Source organism: Solanum dulcamara, chromosome 1 (genome assembly GCF_947179165.1).
Source record: "Solanum dulcamara chromosome 1, daSolDulc1.2, whole genome shotgun sequence".
Lineage (NCBI taxonomy): Eukaryota > Viridiplantae > Streptophyta > Magnoliopsida > Solanales > Solanaceae > Solanum > Solanum dulcamara.
Window position 1 is genome coordinate 86,007,353 of NC_077237.1, and position 19,914 is coordinate 86,027,266.

At 29.3% G+C, this 19,914-nt stretch overlaps 1 protein-coding gene across 1 annotated transcript; it reads left to right on the plus strand.

Moving 5' to 3' along the window:
* Window positions 1-13,319: 13,319 nt before the first annotated feature.
* LOC129882534 (zinc finger protein CONSTANS-LIKE 4-like) lies at window positions 13,320-14,689 on the plus strand. Its single transcript, XM_055956877.1, has 2 exons — window positions 13,320-14,144; window positions 14,230-14,689. Exons 1-2 carry the CDS (start codon window positions 13,407-13,409, stop codon window positions 14,551-14,553), a joined length of 1,062 nt encoding a protein of 353 aa, XP_055812852.1. The 5' UTR covers window positions 13,320-13,406; the 3' UTR covers window positions 14,554-14,689.
* Window positions 14,690-19,914: the final 5,225 nt, after the last annotated feature.

A 19,914-nucleotide genomic window follows, 5' to 3' on the forward strand; every position in this document is an offset into this window, starting at 1 on the left:
GTTCTGTTCGTCATAAATTTTTAAGAGGGAATACACAATATTTTATACTAATCTTTCTCTTTTATGCAGAATATGGAATTTCCCTATTTTCTATCAAAAAAAGTTTGATTTTCTTTATAAAATTTCATATGTTATAATATGTTGTAGTAGGTAAATTTTTTATTTTATTATTTTAATGAATAATTACTTGTAGTTATATTTTAAGTGACATGATAGGATAGTGTAACTACTCATCTTCACTTATAAAAGCATACCATTATAAAGCTTCGAAAATAGAAAGGATTCACAATCTTCTTATTATTTCTTATCATTATTTCAACTCTTATTCTTATTTTTCATGTAACTCCTACTCTCTCAATGTTTCAACTCTTTTAAGGGTCGTTTTGTGTGATGGATAATATTAAATAGTTTCAGAACTAAATTATAGTGTCATTTGATTTGTTGTTTGTTTGGCAAGTTCGTAATAATTTATTTCGAAATAATAATTAATACTGGAATAAGTTATTTCTCTTTTTGGGTGGTATAGTAATCTCGAAATAAAATAGGAAAAAAAATAAAAATATCCCTTTAAATCATTTTTATACTATCACTTTTCATATTCATGTATATTCACATTATTATTAATACCATGTATAATAATATTTACAACCTTCACTATTCCTAATTTTTATGATAATTTTTCATATTTTTCTATTAAAAAATTAACTATACAAATATAATTTTTGTTTATTAATTTACTTGACTAATTCTTATGTTTATTTATGTTTTGATTTCTTTACTACTAAATCGCATATTTTTAATTATATATTATTTTTAGTTACTTGAAAGATGAAACTTTAATATTTTACAATTTAAGAGTGATATGTGGTTAAATGAAGTAAATCCTCTTTTACTTTAATAATTTGAGATGAAAGTTGTACTTTTAAGCTAAATAAGATGAAAATTTTATTTTTAAATACATATAGTACCATCATGGGAATGCACACACAAAAATATTTAAGCTAAATAAAATGGGTGTTTTAGAATGAATAACTAAAGCTTGTAAAGAAAATATAAAAAACTAAATAAAGTGAATAGTATTTTTTTAAACAAACAACTTGTTCTATGCATATTATTTTGAATACAATAAATCAAACAATCAATAAGAAATAATATCAGTATAACTTATCCAATCATAACTAATTTCATCATAACTTGTATTCAAATCAAACGATCCCTTATTCTTATCCAATAACTTGATCGGTTGAGAAATTTAATGGTATCTCAAATTTATATGTTAACTTCAAATCATGAATCCGTCCGTGATACGATGAGAGTAGGGATTCAAGTGCTGTGTGTCAATTTGCATGCTTTACTTTTACTTTCATAAATGTCAATTATTGATTTGGCCAAATAAATATAAACATGGGAAAGAACTTTGATCCAATCTGTTTCCATATGTTCACTCAACTTTAATTATATTCCTATTTCCCACAAGGAGTATGTCTCAATCATGATAATTATAAAAAATGAAAATAAATCTTATATATTGGGCCCCAGTTAGTGGGCCTTGTTTTGGGCTCAGGTGCAACAGTTAAGCCCACACATCTAAGCTACAGAGAAAATCCACTTAGATTTTTCTCTTTTTCAATCATTAAGCAAACAAGTGAATAAATAATAGGATTGGTGGGTAAAGCAACAACAAAAAATATATCCTTTTTTATTTATTTTTGCATTAGGATTTGATTCCATTCTCTTTCATACATATCCTTGTATTAAATTTTTTCTTTTTTCATTTTAATTTAGTCTCATCATAACTTTTTATTCTGACACTTTTCGCTTTTTTATAATTAATTTTGCTAATTCTATAAATTATAATTCATTTTTTTCATATTAAAAGATTACATTCTAAAATGTTATTTGAAGTACACATACAATGAATCTAGTTACAAATATTTGAGATAGAGGGGAAGATGTGAGAATCTCCCTGAAAAATGTGACATCAATTTTTTTAAAAATAATATGAGAACTATTTTCATTTTCATAATAGTCCACTTCTATATTAAGAAAATATAATTAATTAATGTTGAAAATTTCTTATTATATATATTAATTGGTGTAAGAATATATTTTTGTTGTATATAGATGGCATATTACTTTTTTGAGTCATCTTTTATTGTGTTTCCGCACGCCAAAAGGACAAAAGAGGCCTATCCCATCATTAAAATTGTTGCAAGTGGAAAAAATGGTTCAATCACTAACACAAAATAAAACAAAATAAAAAGGAACAAGATATAGTGCATTAGAGTAGATAATGTCTTCAAAAAATATTCTCAAAGTTTATAGATAACAAGAGTTGTATGCACTTTTGCACCCTTATTTTATAATTTATAAGTACCTTCTTTTTTTATTTGCATCATGTTAGTATTTATTCCTAACTCAAAAGTTAATGACTTTGTGTATGTATAGTTGTGTTTCAATCTCAACTATGACAATTGGATTAATCTTTGTTGGGCATGCGAATTATAAAATCTCACAATAATGATAGCTGAAAAAATTGGGAAGCAACATATAAGGTTTAAAATCTCTTAATGATATGAGATCTTTTGAAAAAAACTGTACGGACTTGGCCCAAAGCAAATAATATCACACTTTGTTAAGAGTATATTTGGATTGATATAACACACAACTAGTATCAGATCTATGGTTCAGTGAAAGAGTATGGCGAATGCAGATGATGGTGTGGGGATCAGTTTAATTACTTCCCCCTTACGACCTTATAAGAGACGCACGCATACAAGAAGAAGCTAGTTACGGGCTTCAGTTGCCATTATATACTCAGATGATGTGGGTGTCACACAATGAATCTCGAAAATAGACCCGTGAATCATAGTGATGGGGCCACATGAAATTTAGTTAGAGGGACAAACTATTGGGCGTGTGAACAAAATCTCACATTGATAGCTGAAAAGATTGAGAAGCTACATATAGAATGTAGGACCTTTTAATGATGTGAGCGGACAATATACATCTTGTTAAGAATAACCTTTTGAAGAAACATAGACCACCTAACAAATACAAGAACTAGGTTCTTGCACTATTATCAGAAGTAACAATGCAATAGAAACACAACATATATTTATCGTGGAAAACTTTCTTGCTCAAGGGAAGAAAAATTACGACCTATACCTTGTAGAATTTCCAACAATCTTCACTAACTTCAAAGAGCGGTTTTAGATTACAATTCAATAATCAAAGAGACTAACTCTAATAGTTCAACACTAACGATTAACTATAACCACTATCTCTACTCTCCAAAAATTCAAATCCACTTCTTGTTACAATATCTCACAACTCACTTTCACACTTGGAACAATCGTCAGTCAACAATCGATCCTAAGCAGTACTATTTCAGACCTATCCTTTAGAAAGAAAACCTAACTCTAGTTTTTCTCTCTTTTGTTGTTTTTGTTTTGTAAATGCCATCTTGCTCTACCACCAACTAGTGTTTCCTTACTTTCTAAAAGTTTTGTATTATAATATTCAAAAGGAAAATTCTTTAAGAACACTAAATAATAAAGTTATGAAAACAGCATGTAAATATTTTTGGTGGGGTAGGAGATCAACCTCTAATTTCAAAATTCAAGCAAGAATCTTTTTAGCAACCTTTATTCATTGTGTCAATGGACTTCCCCTTTCATTTCCTTTTTGTTTTCATTGTATAATAAGATTTTAATGTGCTGTATATAACTTGCATACATCATCATCTTTCTTCTAACAACATACTACAACGAGCGTCACAATCAATCAAGAGTTGTGTTGAGATAGATATAATCTCTCCAAACTTAGTTATATCAAAACAAATAAAAATAAGTTGAGAGTGCTTTCCCTTTAAATGGGTCTTAAGCAGTAAGAATCTAAAATAATCGGGATCTCAATGTGGATATTGAACACTAGGTAGAAAAAAATTATCATGTCTCAAATGTAAACTAATTGGAGTTAACCATATGGATTCTTAATATTCATTTCGCTTTGGAGATAACTAATTGTCTTGAAAAGAGGATATTTTGCAGTTACTTTTCAAACTAATAGCTATATATTAGCAAGCGATCCAAAAATTGGCCATTCGACCAAATTATTACCAAAAAGTGGCTATTTTGCCAATTTCTCCAGTAGCAACATCTGGGCTATCCAACCAGCTTCAGGACTGGCCATTATGTGAAGCCTTCCAGAGTCAGTAGGCCCATATCTTAAATTCCAGATATGCGCGACTCCGTATGATTCTATCGTTCTCCTACGTTTTCTTTTTCAGGTGAAAATAAATTGCTAATTAACAAAGAGCACGTTTTATCCTTTAACTAGAATAAGAGGCTCGACCTACAAGGCGAGGGAGGCTCTCAAAACCCTAAAATAATTTTAGACAAATATCAAAGCTAAGAGGTTTGTAAATTTGGGTAAAGGAAACTTAAAGAATAGCACTACAAAAAAAAATTGGATTTGCAACCCGAAAAATTTGTTGGTAAGCAGAAGATTACTAATGTATTAGAGAGGATCAATATTCCAAGAATATTTCAACATATTAATTATAGGGAACACGATTTATCTTCTACAATGACTTCAAATATTAGTAACTGATTAATTTAATTTTTGTACATATTTAACGAACTTTTAAAACATATATAGAGAAGTTTGGTCAAAAGTTATCCAGTTGTATTGAATTTTAAAGCGGTCTTCATTCATTAGATAGAAAAGTTCTATCATAAACTCGAATTTGGTAAGTTTTGACATATTATTATCGAATTACCGACCAAGATTTTGTTGGGTTTAATTGATAGTTTGAATGAAAAATTGAGGGGAAAAGAAATGGAGGGAAAAATAATTTGTTCTCTCTTGCTTTATAAAATAAGCGTTGCTCTCACATAGGTGGTGGAAAGGAAAAGTCTCCTACTTAAAATTAGAAGTATTCCTTCATGTTGCTAAAGGGTCAAGAATCGCGCCGTCGTCGTCGTTGCTTGCTCGGCTCGGCTTCGGCTACGGCTTCGGTCCAACGGATTTTTTGAAAGGTTGCAACCTTGTCCGAAAAGTTGCAAACCTTTTCTCAACAGACAAGCATTTTTTCCAACAGGTGCCTTTTCTTAAAAGGTGCAAACAGTCTATATATATTTGTTAATCCTCAGAATGTTCAATACGAAAATTCTGAAATAACATCTTCTTTTTCTTTCTGCATTTCCTAAAACTCGTGTGATATACAGCCTTCGAGTGGTTCGCAGTCACCAGAATTTGCAGTACCTCTATTTTGGTGAGTAAATCATTTTATCCTGGAAGGAAAAATTCCAAAAAACCTCAGGTACGTTGAGGGGAATAATTTCCTTAAGGACACACTGTGCATTCAGTGGGCTCGATTTTGTTCTTACATTAATTTTTCAGATTCTGTATTTTATTACTTTCAGTAGTTATTGTTACTATTTTGATATTTTACAATACAGTTTACTAACAGATTTTACCAACAAAATTTATCAAGATTTCAAATTCCATTCTAAACCCTTGTAATAACACAAAAACAAATTTCCAATACATCAAAACACATAAATTAAGCTTTTGACTTAAAAACTGAAAATTCGATAATAACTCATAAAAATACGAAAAAAAAGTAAACAAATTAATAAATCAAAATATTGTTTACATAAATCTAAAGTAATTAAGCATATACTCCCTAAGAACAATAAAAACCACGTACGTACTAAACTAAACAAACAAACTAGAGATCCCATCGTAACACAAATACAAAAATGGCATACCAATGGCTATAAACATTGCGCCACAAATAATAAGACAAACTTTCTCGCTGCGATATCGCCTTTTTCGACCATAACGTCCATCGGAACCCTTAGGAATAAAACTAGCCATCGAAAGACATTGTTTGTTGAGAGCACGACAACGTCCATTCATAATCTTCTCAAGAGACGCCATTTGATTAATTTTTGAATAAAAAGAGAACGAACACAAGAGAAAAATTTACTAGATTTGTTTTTTTTTCACTTTGTTTGCTTCTTGTTCTTGATGATATGTTCATACATTGCATAAATACCTATGTACTTATAATAGGTAACTCAAACGAGGAAAATTAAACCTTGTCCGAAACTAATTAGGAATTAATTATACGGTTTATTATTTTCCTACCTTTTCTTTAGTTGATTCCTACTTGGAATAGGAGTTAAAAAATTCTGTTTCTATAACTATCTTAAAATATGATTAATAAAAAGTGCATTTAAATTATAATAAGAAGTATTTTTATGAAACTTAATAACGAAGATAAACATTTTTGTTGGATATCTTTAGTCACACATTTGATTAAAATGGAGAATAAATATTTTTTTGAAATAGGAATTTTTAGGAACTTATAAATCATTAAAAAATGAACATAAATTACTTAATAAGATATATTAACTGTTAATAATAACTTGTCTACGCTTTGAACATAAGTTGTTTCCATTTTTATTAAGTATAAAATTTTTTAAAACAACAATTTGGCATATTATTTTAGTTTATTTATTCATTCATTCCCCCTTTCAAAATCATCTTAAAAGAACTTTTTTTTTTATAATTCTAATTTGTCTTTTAAGTATTATATATACTTATTTTTGGATATACCTCCTAAGAGTGTATGTGTAGGATTTTCATAGTATAACAGAGGAGTAAGTGTTTAATTTTAAAACACATGTATGTGTAGAGAATATATCTAAAATTAAATTATAATACACGTGTGTTAAGTATATATATATAATTTTTATATTTAATAAACGGTTAAATCAAAGGGATAACCATATGGCCGTTCGGCAAAAGTAATTATCAAAATAATGATCATTAGCAGTATAGACATGTATAATCAGTGTATATTTCATGTATAGTCAAGCGATATTCAGTTTTTGAGTGTATCATAATGTATATTCAGTGTATAGCTTATGTATATTTTCTATGATTTTGGCTATTTTTTATGCAAATAAAACATGATTATATTTATTGTAAACTAATTAATTTGTATATATTTGAAATTGTCCCTAAATCAAAAGCATTTGAGCCTTTTACATATTTTTTTTTATGTATTATATGTATGTTGACAGAGGAAAGCTTTCACTGCAGGAAACCGTTAATTAATCTGTACTTATATTTTAAAATTATTTAATTTGTACCTAGTTTTAATCACTAGTTTAGGAGCTAATTACTTAGATACATACTGGTTTTCAATATTACGAATTTAATCCAAATTTTGGTGCGTCAAGATACATGTATCTAGATATAATGGAGTCAAAATTAAGTGTAATTTATTCCAGATACACTATATCTAAATGAATTCACATTTATGTGGGATACATGGACAAATTTTGCTCTCTTCCCTCCAATGTCGTTTGCCACTTTCCTATGTATCTAGTATCCGAGATATATGTGAATCACACCACAACATACAAATACATGTATATAGTGCATATTTAGTGTGATTCGTATGTATCTAGAATACATAGACAAATCTCACTCACCTCTCTCCCTATTTCAGTATATCTAGTAGCAAAAAACATGTATTTAGGTGTATCTAACTTGAAATTTGTTTGAAATTATTAATTAGTGATATACAATGTAATTATTTCAAACTATAAGGAGAATTAATAAATATGATAAGAATTTATTGATTAACACAAATGAAAAATTAAGAAAATCGCCTAATTCTGAGTGGCCCCTTAATGCTAACATATGGGGTGGATCATGTTGAGGCTATAAACATTGTTCTCTACGGTCATTAAGGAGGGTCTTGTAAAGATTTTGGGGAAAAAATGCTCAACAATCATATCACAAAAAATTTATTGACTGACACGCACCGAAAAACTAATGAGATTCTTTTTCTATAACTAACTATCTTAAAATATGATTAATGAAACGTGAATTTAACATTATAAATAAGAAGTATTTTTCTTCTTTTTCTTTAGTTGATTCCTACTTGAAAATAGATTTTGTAAAAGAAAGAAATTTCCCTCATAAGAGATTTCTATTTTTTTGTTTCAATGTCAAAAAAGGAAATGGATTCCTTATAGGACATGGAGTGCGCTCGTAAAGATTAATTAAAAATAGCGGTTAACTACATTAATTATATAGTATTTTATTACATAGAAAATTCTCATTTATATTTTAGTTTACTTATTCTTGAACCCCTTCAAAATTATCTTAAAAGTACATAAAAGACTTCTCATTTATAATTCTAATTTTTCCTTTAATAATTATATCTTAATAATCTTAATTTAGATAACAAGAATCATAAAGAAGATGTAGGTACAAGGAAAAAGAAAAACACACACCAAATATTATTTTAGCAAAATTCAAAGTTTATGTGGAAAAGAAACAAAACCAACCAAATATATATAACTTAGGTTAATTGCTAGATTTTATGTGAAGATTCCCCCCCCCCCCCCCCCCCCCATTTTGTTACCAAATAATGTGTAAAGTTATATTATTTTTGCTTAGGTTAATTGCTAGATTTTATGTGAAGATCCCCCACACACACACACACACACATTTTGTTACCAAATAATGTGTAAAGTTATATTATTTTTAATGCAAAAATAATTCATCTCGATCACCAAGTGAACCCAATGATATATTATCCTTGTATTCAATATAATAAAACAACAATATTTTTAAGATGAAAAGAAAAAAGACAATATTCGAGTTCATAAAATTCACTGTATGTTCTTAAGAAATTTAATCCTCTCACTGTACCTGAGGTTATGAATTATTTTCTCCTAAGATAAAATGAACAAACTATTAAAAAAGTACCTACTAATTTCAGTGAACTCAAAAGTCAGCAACGAAATCTCACAAAGACTCAACTTTATTTGTAAGAAAATATATGCAAAGGAGGAAAAAAATTTGACGCACAAAACTGAGAGAAAGCCTCTCTATTTATAGTCAGCAATGGGTATGAATTCCCCTATTCAGAACAGTCTTATATGTTCAGAACAAGTATGGTGTCTCTTTTGGAAAAAGAAATGTATGTTTGGAAGAAACAAGTCTTTTTCGAATTCGCGAATTTCAAATTAATTCTGTTTAATTAATCAATCACGTCGTTTGCCAAAACTGAGGCCTAGGTCGAGGCCGAGCCAAGCGAGCAACAACGACAATGTCCCGAGGGCACCTTTTACTTAACCCTTTAAAAGCTAAATGAAGTGTTTCCTAATATAAGGACAAAACTCTTTCTTTATTCTATTAACGAAGGAGAAATGACTTTTCATTTTTTTCTTCACTTTGTTCGCCCATATTTTCCAATTCACATGTACTTAAACTCTAACATGATATGATTAACTTACTCAATAAGCATACTCATAAATGATAGGAACTAAATTCAAATAAACACCCAACTTTAATCACGAAGTATTTGTGATATGTTTTGTGGATAGGAAGAAAGGTACTTATGCGCTTACTCATCCTACTATAATCTCTAATAACGTAACTAAAATATTCTATAAACATACTATAAATCACTATAATCTCTAATAACGTAATTAAAATACTCTATAAACATACTATAAATGGTAGGAACAAAGTCAAAAAGATTTGTTAACACCAAACGTAACTCTAATCAAGAACTAATTGTGATATCTTTTACGGATATGATGATGAAAGGTATTTTCGCTCTTATTCATTTCATCATAATCTTTGAACTAAGGCAAAGTTAACACCCAACTTTAATCAAGAAGTAATTGTGATATGTTTTGTGAATTAGGAAGAAAGATACTTACGCAATTATTCATCCCACTATAATCTCTAATAACGTAATTAAAATATTCTATTAACGCATTATAAATGGTAGGAACAAAGTCAAAAAGATTTGTTAACACCAAACTCTAATTAAGAACTAATTATGATATCTTTTGTGGATACGATGATGAAAGGTATTTCCGCTCTTATTCATTCCATCATGGTCTTTGAAGTTGTAATTAAATTTTTTTATAAATATACTATAAATGGTAGGAACAAAGTAAAAAAAAAATTGTTAACACCAAACTCTAATTATTATTTTTTGGTTTTTAATTCGGTATTCGAATATCCATATTGGAGCTCAACTAAATCCGAATTTGCGTCGAAATTTTTTACATTGAAAGGTAAAACGTTTCCTAATAAAGACAATTTCATACATAAAAGGACTCAAATTCAAAATCTCTAATTAAAAATAAATGAGTACTTATCACTTTATCATAATTCTCGTTGGTACTGAACCCTAATCTAACAACTTGTTATACCATGATTAAAAAAAAAAAGTGCATGTCCATATTGTGGTTGGTCTCACCGCCCCACGTGAAGCATTTGTTCGTATTGGATGATAATAAAGTCCCAAACCAATGAAACACTTTGTAGTGGCATGGGCATTCAACCACCTAGGCTCGTGTTTGATTGTTGGTTAGAATTATGCACATAATAATAATACGGATATTAATTCTACAAAGTTTGTTATGTAGTATTTATACTAGTTATTTTATCTTTTATACATTATATAAAATATATATAAATTAATCCTATCTAACTTATATTTAGTTATGTGAAATTATAAACAGGTTTCAAACACAATATTTAATGTGCGGATTTTATAAAGCAAATAATTAGCAGCAAAATTCTACTAAGTATGATACAAGTTAAATTGATTTTAATATACATAAATAATTCACTTTATAACCAACAATCGTTAAACTGATTTTAATATACATAAATAATTTACTTTCTAACCAACAATCAAACGACTACCTAATATTTTTTCAACAAAAAATATTCTATATTGTGTAATTGGGGGTGAAAATGTTATCTTAGAAAATAATATTTATAAAAAAATAACTCCACAATATTATTAATTAGTTTTTTATTTATTTTAATTTATATGACATATTTTTATTTTTAGTCTGCTCCAAAATGTCATCTTTTTATAATTAGAAAGAGTTTAATTTTAAAATTTTATTTTTTATTGTTAATGAAATGATTAATAATCACACAAATATAAACCACAAAATTCAAAACTTTTTCATTTTTTTAGCTTAAACTTTATGCCAAATATATTAAATGATCCCACAAAAATTGAGTCAAACAAATATTTTAAATAGTTATTTAAAATTATTATGCCTTATACAAACTCGTGGATGAGTGAGAAAATAAATAATTATTTTTATTAGATGATGTCTTCTTATCCTCCTTTCTTGGAGGATTTGAATTGTATAATAAAAAATGTGGATAGATCTTAAGTCATCTATCATATTTTAGTATGAGATTTGTGTCACATCATATCATTCTTGCATCTCGTTTATATGTCTTAGTTACTTATTTTTTAAAATTTAATTTTTAACCTTTTTTTTATATTTAGTATTATATACGTGAAATTACATTATACAAATTTTATGACATATTTAAAAAATAAATAAATTAAAATTATCCCAAAAGCATGCGAAAATCATACTAATATTTGTCGTGTGTTGATTAATTGGGCAAGTATGCTCTTGTTTCTGTTTCACACAATTATAGAAAGATAATATATTTGTTTTATTGGTCAAATAATTTTCTTAAAATAACGAAAATATTTTTTTAATAGAACTCGAGAAAACAAGTAGCATTCTAAGTTCATTCTCATCCGAACCACTAAATCCCACTAATCCCTACCCCTTTACCATCCATCTTCTGCCACTCCTGAACCGTCACTCCTTATCCATCTCGCTTTCACAATATTTTGTTAGATAATATATAAATTTTATTAGGATAATCTTTCTTATTTACTTCTGAAATACTAGAAAAATAAGTTTAAAAAATCCATTTTTTCTCATAGCAAATACCTTTAATATGAGTGACGGAGCTACATATTGCTAAGGAGGTTCATCCAAATCCCTATAATTATTTCATATATATATATAATAAATGTCGAATCCTATTCTATAAGTTCATATATCTATTTCTTCAAATTTTAAATCTTTTAACTTAAAATTCTGACTCTACTATTATTAACTGATATGAATTTTAAATTTAAATATTAATATAAGTACACTTTCTTGTGACTCTCCAAAAGCTTCAAAAGCCAACCCCTCTACAACAAATTAGTCACGAACCTATTTTTTTTTTAAGAAGTGGGACCCAAACACACGAGCAATGGGTCCCACATTCCATTATGAAGTCTGAGTTCTTTCTACTCCTTTTTCATATAAACACTCACAAAAAGCCAAACATGTCCTTACGAATAATTCAATCCAAACACGGCTCTTCTATTCTTGTTGACCCCACACTCCCTGGACGACAACTCATTTTTTTTTTCCCCTCATAAAACGACAATTTATTATTTTCCATCTTTAATTAATGACTAAATTTGTTTGGCTATAAGACATACCACGTATCGACTCCTTATTCGTCGTCTTCCAAATATCCCTCTCACTTGAGATAACTTCGTTTAAATAATAAGTTTTAAGTTGGAGATTTCTCAACCCTTAATTATATTACATATTTTGAGTTTGAATCTAGAAATGAAAAGTAATTCATGAATTTGAATTTAGTCGCTTATTAAATATTGAGTGAAAAATTAAAATAATTTTTTGAAATAAAGAAGAGAATGATAAAATCAATCCGCTAAATTCAAAATAGTCCCTTAAATATGTATCAAATAAATTTGATTCTTAAGAAGGTGTTTAGATAGACTTATTTTTAGTGTTTCCGACTTTTAAGTTGTTTTTTTTTTTAATTTTTAGAGGTGTTTGGCAAAGACGTATTTTAAACTTAAAAATTATGAAAAAAAAATAATCAAAAGTCAAAAATAGATAGTTACTTATTTGGCTTTTGACTTATAACTTTTAAGTTACTTAAAAAAGCTTATCTAAACACCTTTTAAGTATGCTAAAGTTAACAATTTTAATCTTTGTTAAATAATTAGAAATGTTATTTATTAGATTTGATGGGAAATATGAGAAAACGATGGAATTAGCAAAAATTCATATTTATAGGTTTAGTATTTGATGCAATTTTTGGAGAGTTTTAGTTAAAAACAATTTTTTGCAATGTCTATTGAGTGTTTAGTGTAGTTTTTGTGTTGCGTATTTTAAATTTTGCTAGACTCTCTTGATTAACTTTTATTATTATTTTTGTCAAATAAAATTAAATATTTGATAGAGAATAAAAATATTAAGTTTTGTGAATTTTGAAATCAAAAATGATCAATGCCACTAAAATGATTATTTTGAAGCTATCCTAAAATGTAAGGGACCATTTTTGTTATTTTCTCAAACAAAGAAACTGAGTTACTATTACTACTTATATATATTAGTCAGTCTTAGTAATAAAAACAATTAATTTTGAGAAAAAGCAAATCAACTTTTGATTCTCTCACTTAACAGAGAAAAACTAAAGTGAATAAAAGCAAAATAATGGGATCGGAGACTTGGAATTTGACGGCGAAGTTATGCGACTCATGCAAAACTACGTCGGCGACGGTGTTCTGCCGTGCAGATTCGGCGTTTCTCTGCTTAGGATGCGACTGCAAAATCCACGCGGCGAACAAGCTAGCGTCGAGGCACGCTCGTGTCTGGGTTTGCGAAGTGTGTGAACAAGCTCCGGCGAGCTTCACGTGTAAGGCAGACGCTGCCGCTCTCTGCGTAACGTGCGACCGTGATATCCATTCCGCAAATCCTTTAGCTCGTCGTCATGAGCGTTTTCCGGTAGTTCCTTTCTACGACTCTGCCGTCGCGAAATGTTACGGAGGTGGTGGTGGTGATGATGATGATGATGATGATGAGAAGTACTTTGACGGTACTAATGAGAATCCGTCTCAACCGGAGGAAGAAGCTGAAGCTGCGTCGTGGATCCTTCCGACGCCGAAAGAAGGAACTGATCAGTATAAATCTGCTGATTACTTGTTTAATGATATGGATTCGTATTTAGATATAGATCTAATGCCATGTGAGCAAAAACCACATATTGTACATCAGCAGCAGCATCAACACGGGCATTACAGCTCCGATGGAGTTGTGCCGGTGCAGAACAACAACAAAGCGAGTACTCATTTACCAGGTCCAGTTGTTGATGGATTCCCTACCTACGAAGTGGATTTCACTGGATCTAAACCTTACATGTACAACTTCAGCTCTCAATCCATTAGCCAAAGTGTATGCATCTCCTCTCTTCAATTTTCCTCTACTTTTTCCTTCAGCTCACGTGAATTGAATCTCATTTTATTTTTTTATATAACAGGTTTCATCATCATCAATGGACGTCGGAGTTGTGCCGGACCACAGTACGATGGCGGATGTATCAAACACCTTTGTGATGAACTCATCGGCCGGCGCCGACGGTGTACCGAATCCAGTCTCCGGTTTAGACAGAGAAGCAAGGGTAATGAGGTACAGAGAGAAGAGGAAGAATAGAAAGTTCGAGAAGACGATTCGATATGCTTCTAGAAAAGCTTATGCTGAGACTCGACCCAGAATCAAAGGGAGATTCGCTAAACGTACTGAGATAGAAATCGATTCACTCATTGCCGCCGATGCTTCATACGGCGTCGTTCCGTCGTTTTAATTTTTATATGTAATTATTATTATTTGTAGTTAAAAAACAAAAAAAAACGAGTAAAAAAATCGAATTTTGTTTTTTATTTATTTTTCTTCATGATGTTGTTTGTTATCTAATTATGTGTATATATCTAATTTTGTTACCCTTTTTGTGTAATTTAATAGCTGTTTTTGTTGAAAGTTTAGCTCGAAATGCTCCCAAAAAAGAACTGAAATTTTGTGATAGATAAATTTTATAGTTAAATATCAAAATTTGTTTTTAATTTTGTCCAATAATAAAATTTAGAGCTAATTTCAATTATTTTTTTGTAATGAAGGGTATAATATACCAAAGATTCAAGAATCACTTTGAATCTTGAGATCTGAATGCATAAGAAATAGTTATACATAATAAAATGCAAATAAAATATACAAATTAACACAAAACAAATTGAATATTTTTATATTTGCTGGGGTACACTTTGGTCTGAGAAACATATGTACGTTAAGGATTAATTCTTAATCTGTTTTTATTTGTCTCGGTGATAAATAAATTGATATGAGATATTTAAAATAGGATGTTTTGATGTATGTTATTTGCGAATGACATATTACTAATTAATGAGACATGCAAGGGTGTTAATGCTAAGATAGAGATATGAAAACTAGGGGCGTACAAATCAAATCAAACAAGCGAATCAAGTCAAATCGATAAAAAAATTGATTTGTGATTTGGTTTTTGATTGGTTTGGAGTTAAAAAAAATAAATCGATCATTGTTGGTTTGATTTGATATTAATAGAAAAAAGTCAAAACCAAATTCAAACCTAATCGACATAATACATATATAATTTTATATTTTTATAACACAAAAAATTATTAATTATAACATGCCTTGTAAGTATTTTTTAAATTAGTTTATAACTTTCAATGTTTACATATACTATTTCATATTTGAGCTTGTAGTATGACTTAAAAAATTGATATGTGTTGTGTCTTTTTGTGAGTTTTTGATATGTTTTTCTAAGACAATGACTTGAAAATGACATTGTACATCTTATGTTTTTCAATTTTATTTATTTAACTGTTTTTAAGATCTCTTTAAGCAATATAATCACACGATCAAGGGAACAACCTCTTCAATTTGATCTATTTTTCAATCACGGTGTAATTGTAAGAAAAATTGAGAAAACAGAAAGAATCGACTAAAACCGAAACCGAAAAAATCGACATTAGATTGGTTTGATTTGGTTTATATGTTTAATAAACTGATATAATTGGTTTGGTTATTTTTAATGAAAAATCAAACTAAACCGACCTATTTACACCCCTAACGAAGACAAACTTTAGAAACTAAAGGGTTCAAGTTGAGCGGTACCAAGACAGAGTGTATGGAGTAAAAGTTTAGTGAGGCGATGCATGATAAAGTCGTGGAAGTGAGGCTTGACACACAAAATTTTACCAAGAGAGACAAATTCAAATACCTTGGGCCTGTAATCCAGGGGAGTAGGGACATTAAAGAGGATATCACACAGCATATTGGTGCGGCATGGATGAAGTGAAGGCTTGTCTCTGGAGTTTTGTGCGATAAGAAGGCAGCATCAAAACTCAAAGGTAATTTCTGTCGAGAGTGATGGTTAGATCGATATTGTTATATGAGGTTGAGTGCTGACCAGTCAAAAACTCTCATTTCAGCAAATGCATATTACGGAGATGACGAGGTTGAGGTGGATGTGCGGCCATATTGGGATTGATAAGATTAAAAATGAAGATATTCAAAATAAGGAGGGAGTGACCTTTGTGATGGACAAGATGAGAGAAGCGAGACTGAGATAGGTTAGTGATGTGAAGGAGATGTGGGGACACACCGGTGAGGAGGTGTGAGAGGTTGATTATAGAGGATACGAGGAGAGACAGAGGTAGACTAAATAAGTATTTGGGAGAGTGTTATGACATGATATGACTCATGAACTCCAGAATACAGAGGACATGACCTTAGATAAGAGGGTGTGAAAAACACGTATTAAGATAGAGGGTTCGTAGGTAATGTAGTGTTGTCGTGCTTAGGATGGTTGTTATTTGTCATTGTACTAATTGTATTACTGTAGTTTTTTTTTATATCCATCTTGATTTATTATTATTTCCATTACTCTATTTTAGTATGTTGTATATTATGCTTCAATTATTGTACTATTTTGCTTTCTTCTGGTACATTACATTATTTTTTTGTGACTCGGTATATTTTCTTCTTTGTATATGGAATTGCTATAACTGAGCCGATGTTCTTTTGAAAATAACATCTATAACTTCACGAGATAATAATAAGGTCTGTAATGGTATTTTAGTTGGTGTAATAAATACCATTTCATAAGACGTAAGATCGATTTTCTTTGCCAATTCTTTTTTAATCGGGCTTATCACACTGAATTTATCTAATACAATTTATATATCAGGTATAATTTGTGAGCCACGTATTACATAAAAATATATTTACCTAGTATATATCCGGAAAATAGCAATTTGAAATTTTTGATTAAAAAATAAGAAACTTTATTTATCTCACTATATTTCTAAATAATATCAAATTATTAATGGATTCATTCAGTGTCAACATTGAGGGATAAGATCAATGGACTTTTCACAACACTGCTGTCAGTTTACTTGGACAAAAATTATGAGAAGACTATTTAATTATTATTATTATTATTTAATTCATGGATAGAAAATTAAGAACTGACTAGACACTCTAGTCAATGTCCAAAATAATGGCTAAAAATACAAGGCTTACGTTCACGCATTAGTCTCTTTCAATAATAAACACCGAAAAGATAAAAGGAAGAATTTAATTAAAAAATTTGGTATATTTATTAGAATTGTTTGGTTCATGAAATAAAATATATATAAAAATAATTTCAAAATAATTTATTATTAATTAAATAAAATATAAATTTAATTTTTAATATCTCAATTTGATATTATTTTATTTTATTTGTCAAGATGAGATAAATTGATTCAATAATTATAATTTTATAATAACTTAAACCGTGAACCAAACGATAGTGAGATTATTATATTTTGGGAGGACTGTATATATATAGTATCAAAATCTGAAAGCTTATTGGTAGATTAGATTCTGTCATATCTTGAGAACAAACGGTCCTCTAATTTACCAACCCCCTAATAAATAAATAAAAAGAATTTGACACAAAAAGATAGTATTATACACTATATTTCAATAATTCTATGCACTTTCTGTTTGGAAGTTCATTATTTTAATGTGCTGGGACAACCATAGTGATATCCCAATATGATTAAAAAATTGAACAATTATTATATATTATACTCACGTTAACTTGGCTTATGTTACATATTACATGGTGAAAAACTTATCTTTTTAATTGAGTTAGATTGAGGAATTTATTGCAACAAAGTTAAGAATTTGTACAGATTTTAAATTCTGAAATTTGTATAAAATGGAATAATGTCAAATATCTTAGCTACTATTATCTACTTTCTTTTTTTGAGCTTGTTCCATTCTTTCTTGCCTACTTGGTTAGGTTAACTTATGAAGAAATATGAAGTCGTTTTTGGTAGAGACAAATATTGAGAGTTAGTTATTATTATAGTATTAACTTGAGGTCATTGTAAGAATTCATAATCTTCAAATCTTGATTCTGGCTATGATTTTTGGTAAGGAATGATTTATCTTTAAAGTGATATTTTTCGACGTAATATACAGTCAAGCTTCAAAGCGGGTGTCAAATACCAAAAGGGAAATTAAAGTGAGATTTTTCGACGTAACATTGTATAATCGACTATCAAAGTAGGTATCAAATACCTAGACATTTTCAAACTGTTCTTATAATTTCTAGACACTTTCATACTACATTTAAAAAGAAAAAATAACAATGGTATTCGGATTATTTAATTTACACAATTTTACTCTTCACTAATATAAATATCAAGTAACTTTACCATTTGACTTAGGGAAATGACAAGAAATAACTAAATGTTTAATTATTTTTACGGAAAAGAGCCTAAAATGTCTTTGAACTATTGAAAAATATATAAAATACCCCTCATCCATCTATTGGGTCTAAAATGCCCTTGACATCCATCTTTAGGTCCAAAATTAATCTTTTCTTTAACAGAAAAAAGCATTTTAGGCCTAATAGATGGATGAGAGACATTTTTGTACCATTTCTAATAATTCAAAAACATTTTAGGCCATTTTCACTTCCCTGATCTTTATATAGATGGAAGACACCATGCTTTTTAGTCATTTTATGTCTCTCTTCTTCCCATTCTAATTACAATATGAATACATGATGACTGAAGTAACTTCTATTGGACTTCCATATCAACTATTGCATCTAAATCAATTTTATTTTATTAGGTTGAGATTATAATTGGCCAAAGTCAAAAGTTATACTATTAACTCTACTATTAATTTATCCTTTTTCTTTTTTCAAACATTTTCATGAGTATCTAGTCGGCCAGTCCTATGACATGTCCATATACATCATTAGTTTCAACACACTCAGAAAAATATGTCACACATATCGTAAGTTGCAATAATTTCATAAGTTTCATGAAATAGTTAACATTTCAAATCAATGCAATCAACTTCAATATCTAATTTCAAATTAGGCAAATCCCATCTCGACAAAACACTAGAGACATGTTGGTTATATAAGAAATAACCCTTATGTCACGGACTTAGACTTCAATTAAGACTTTTGTTTGGTACTCAACAACTTATTCACGACTCTTTCACAATCTTGTTAGCTCAAGTATGCCTTTTCAAACTAGTCGTTAAAGAAACGCTGGATTGAAGAAAGACATAAGAGAGTTTTTAAGAAGGCTTGTATATTGCTGGGAAGGTTGCTTGTTTTTTCTTGATAATTTGTACAAATGAATGACCCCTCCTATTTATACTACTCATAGGGGCTAAAGTATAAATAAAAATTGTATACAAGTCGCTCTATATTTACAAACAATTCCTGTTCTATAATTCTCTACACAGCTAGAAGATTCTAATGACTTTCCATAGCAAATCCATTGAATTCTAAGGTCTTCTAAGAAAATTCTCCACATGTCTCTAGAACCTTCTACTATGGCTAGCCTTCTTCCTATGTAAGACTTCCACATGGGCAACTTTGTGTCATTTGGCACTTACATGGCGTTTATATGGCACGTGATGATGTGACGAGTCGTCACACTTAAATCTTAATAACTTGTTTTAAAGCCGTGTAGATCAAGGTCCTAAAATGACTATGTTTACCCCATTTCCTCGGAATCTTGCTGGGACTCATCAAAGACAATGATGTGTTAGCATGGGCACTAGTCTACTAGAGATCACTCCAATAGTACTAGATCAACATATGTAG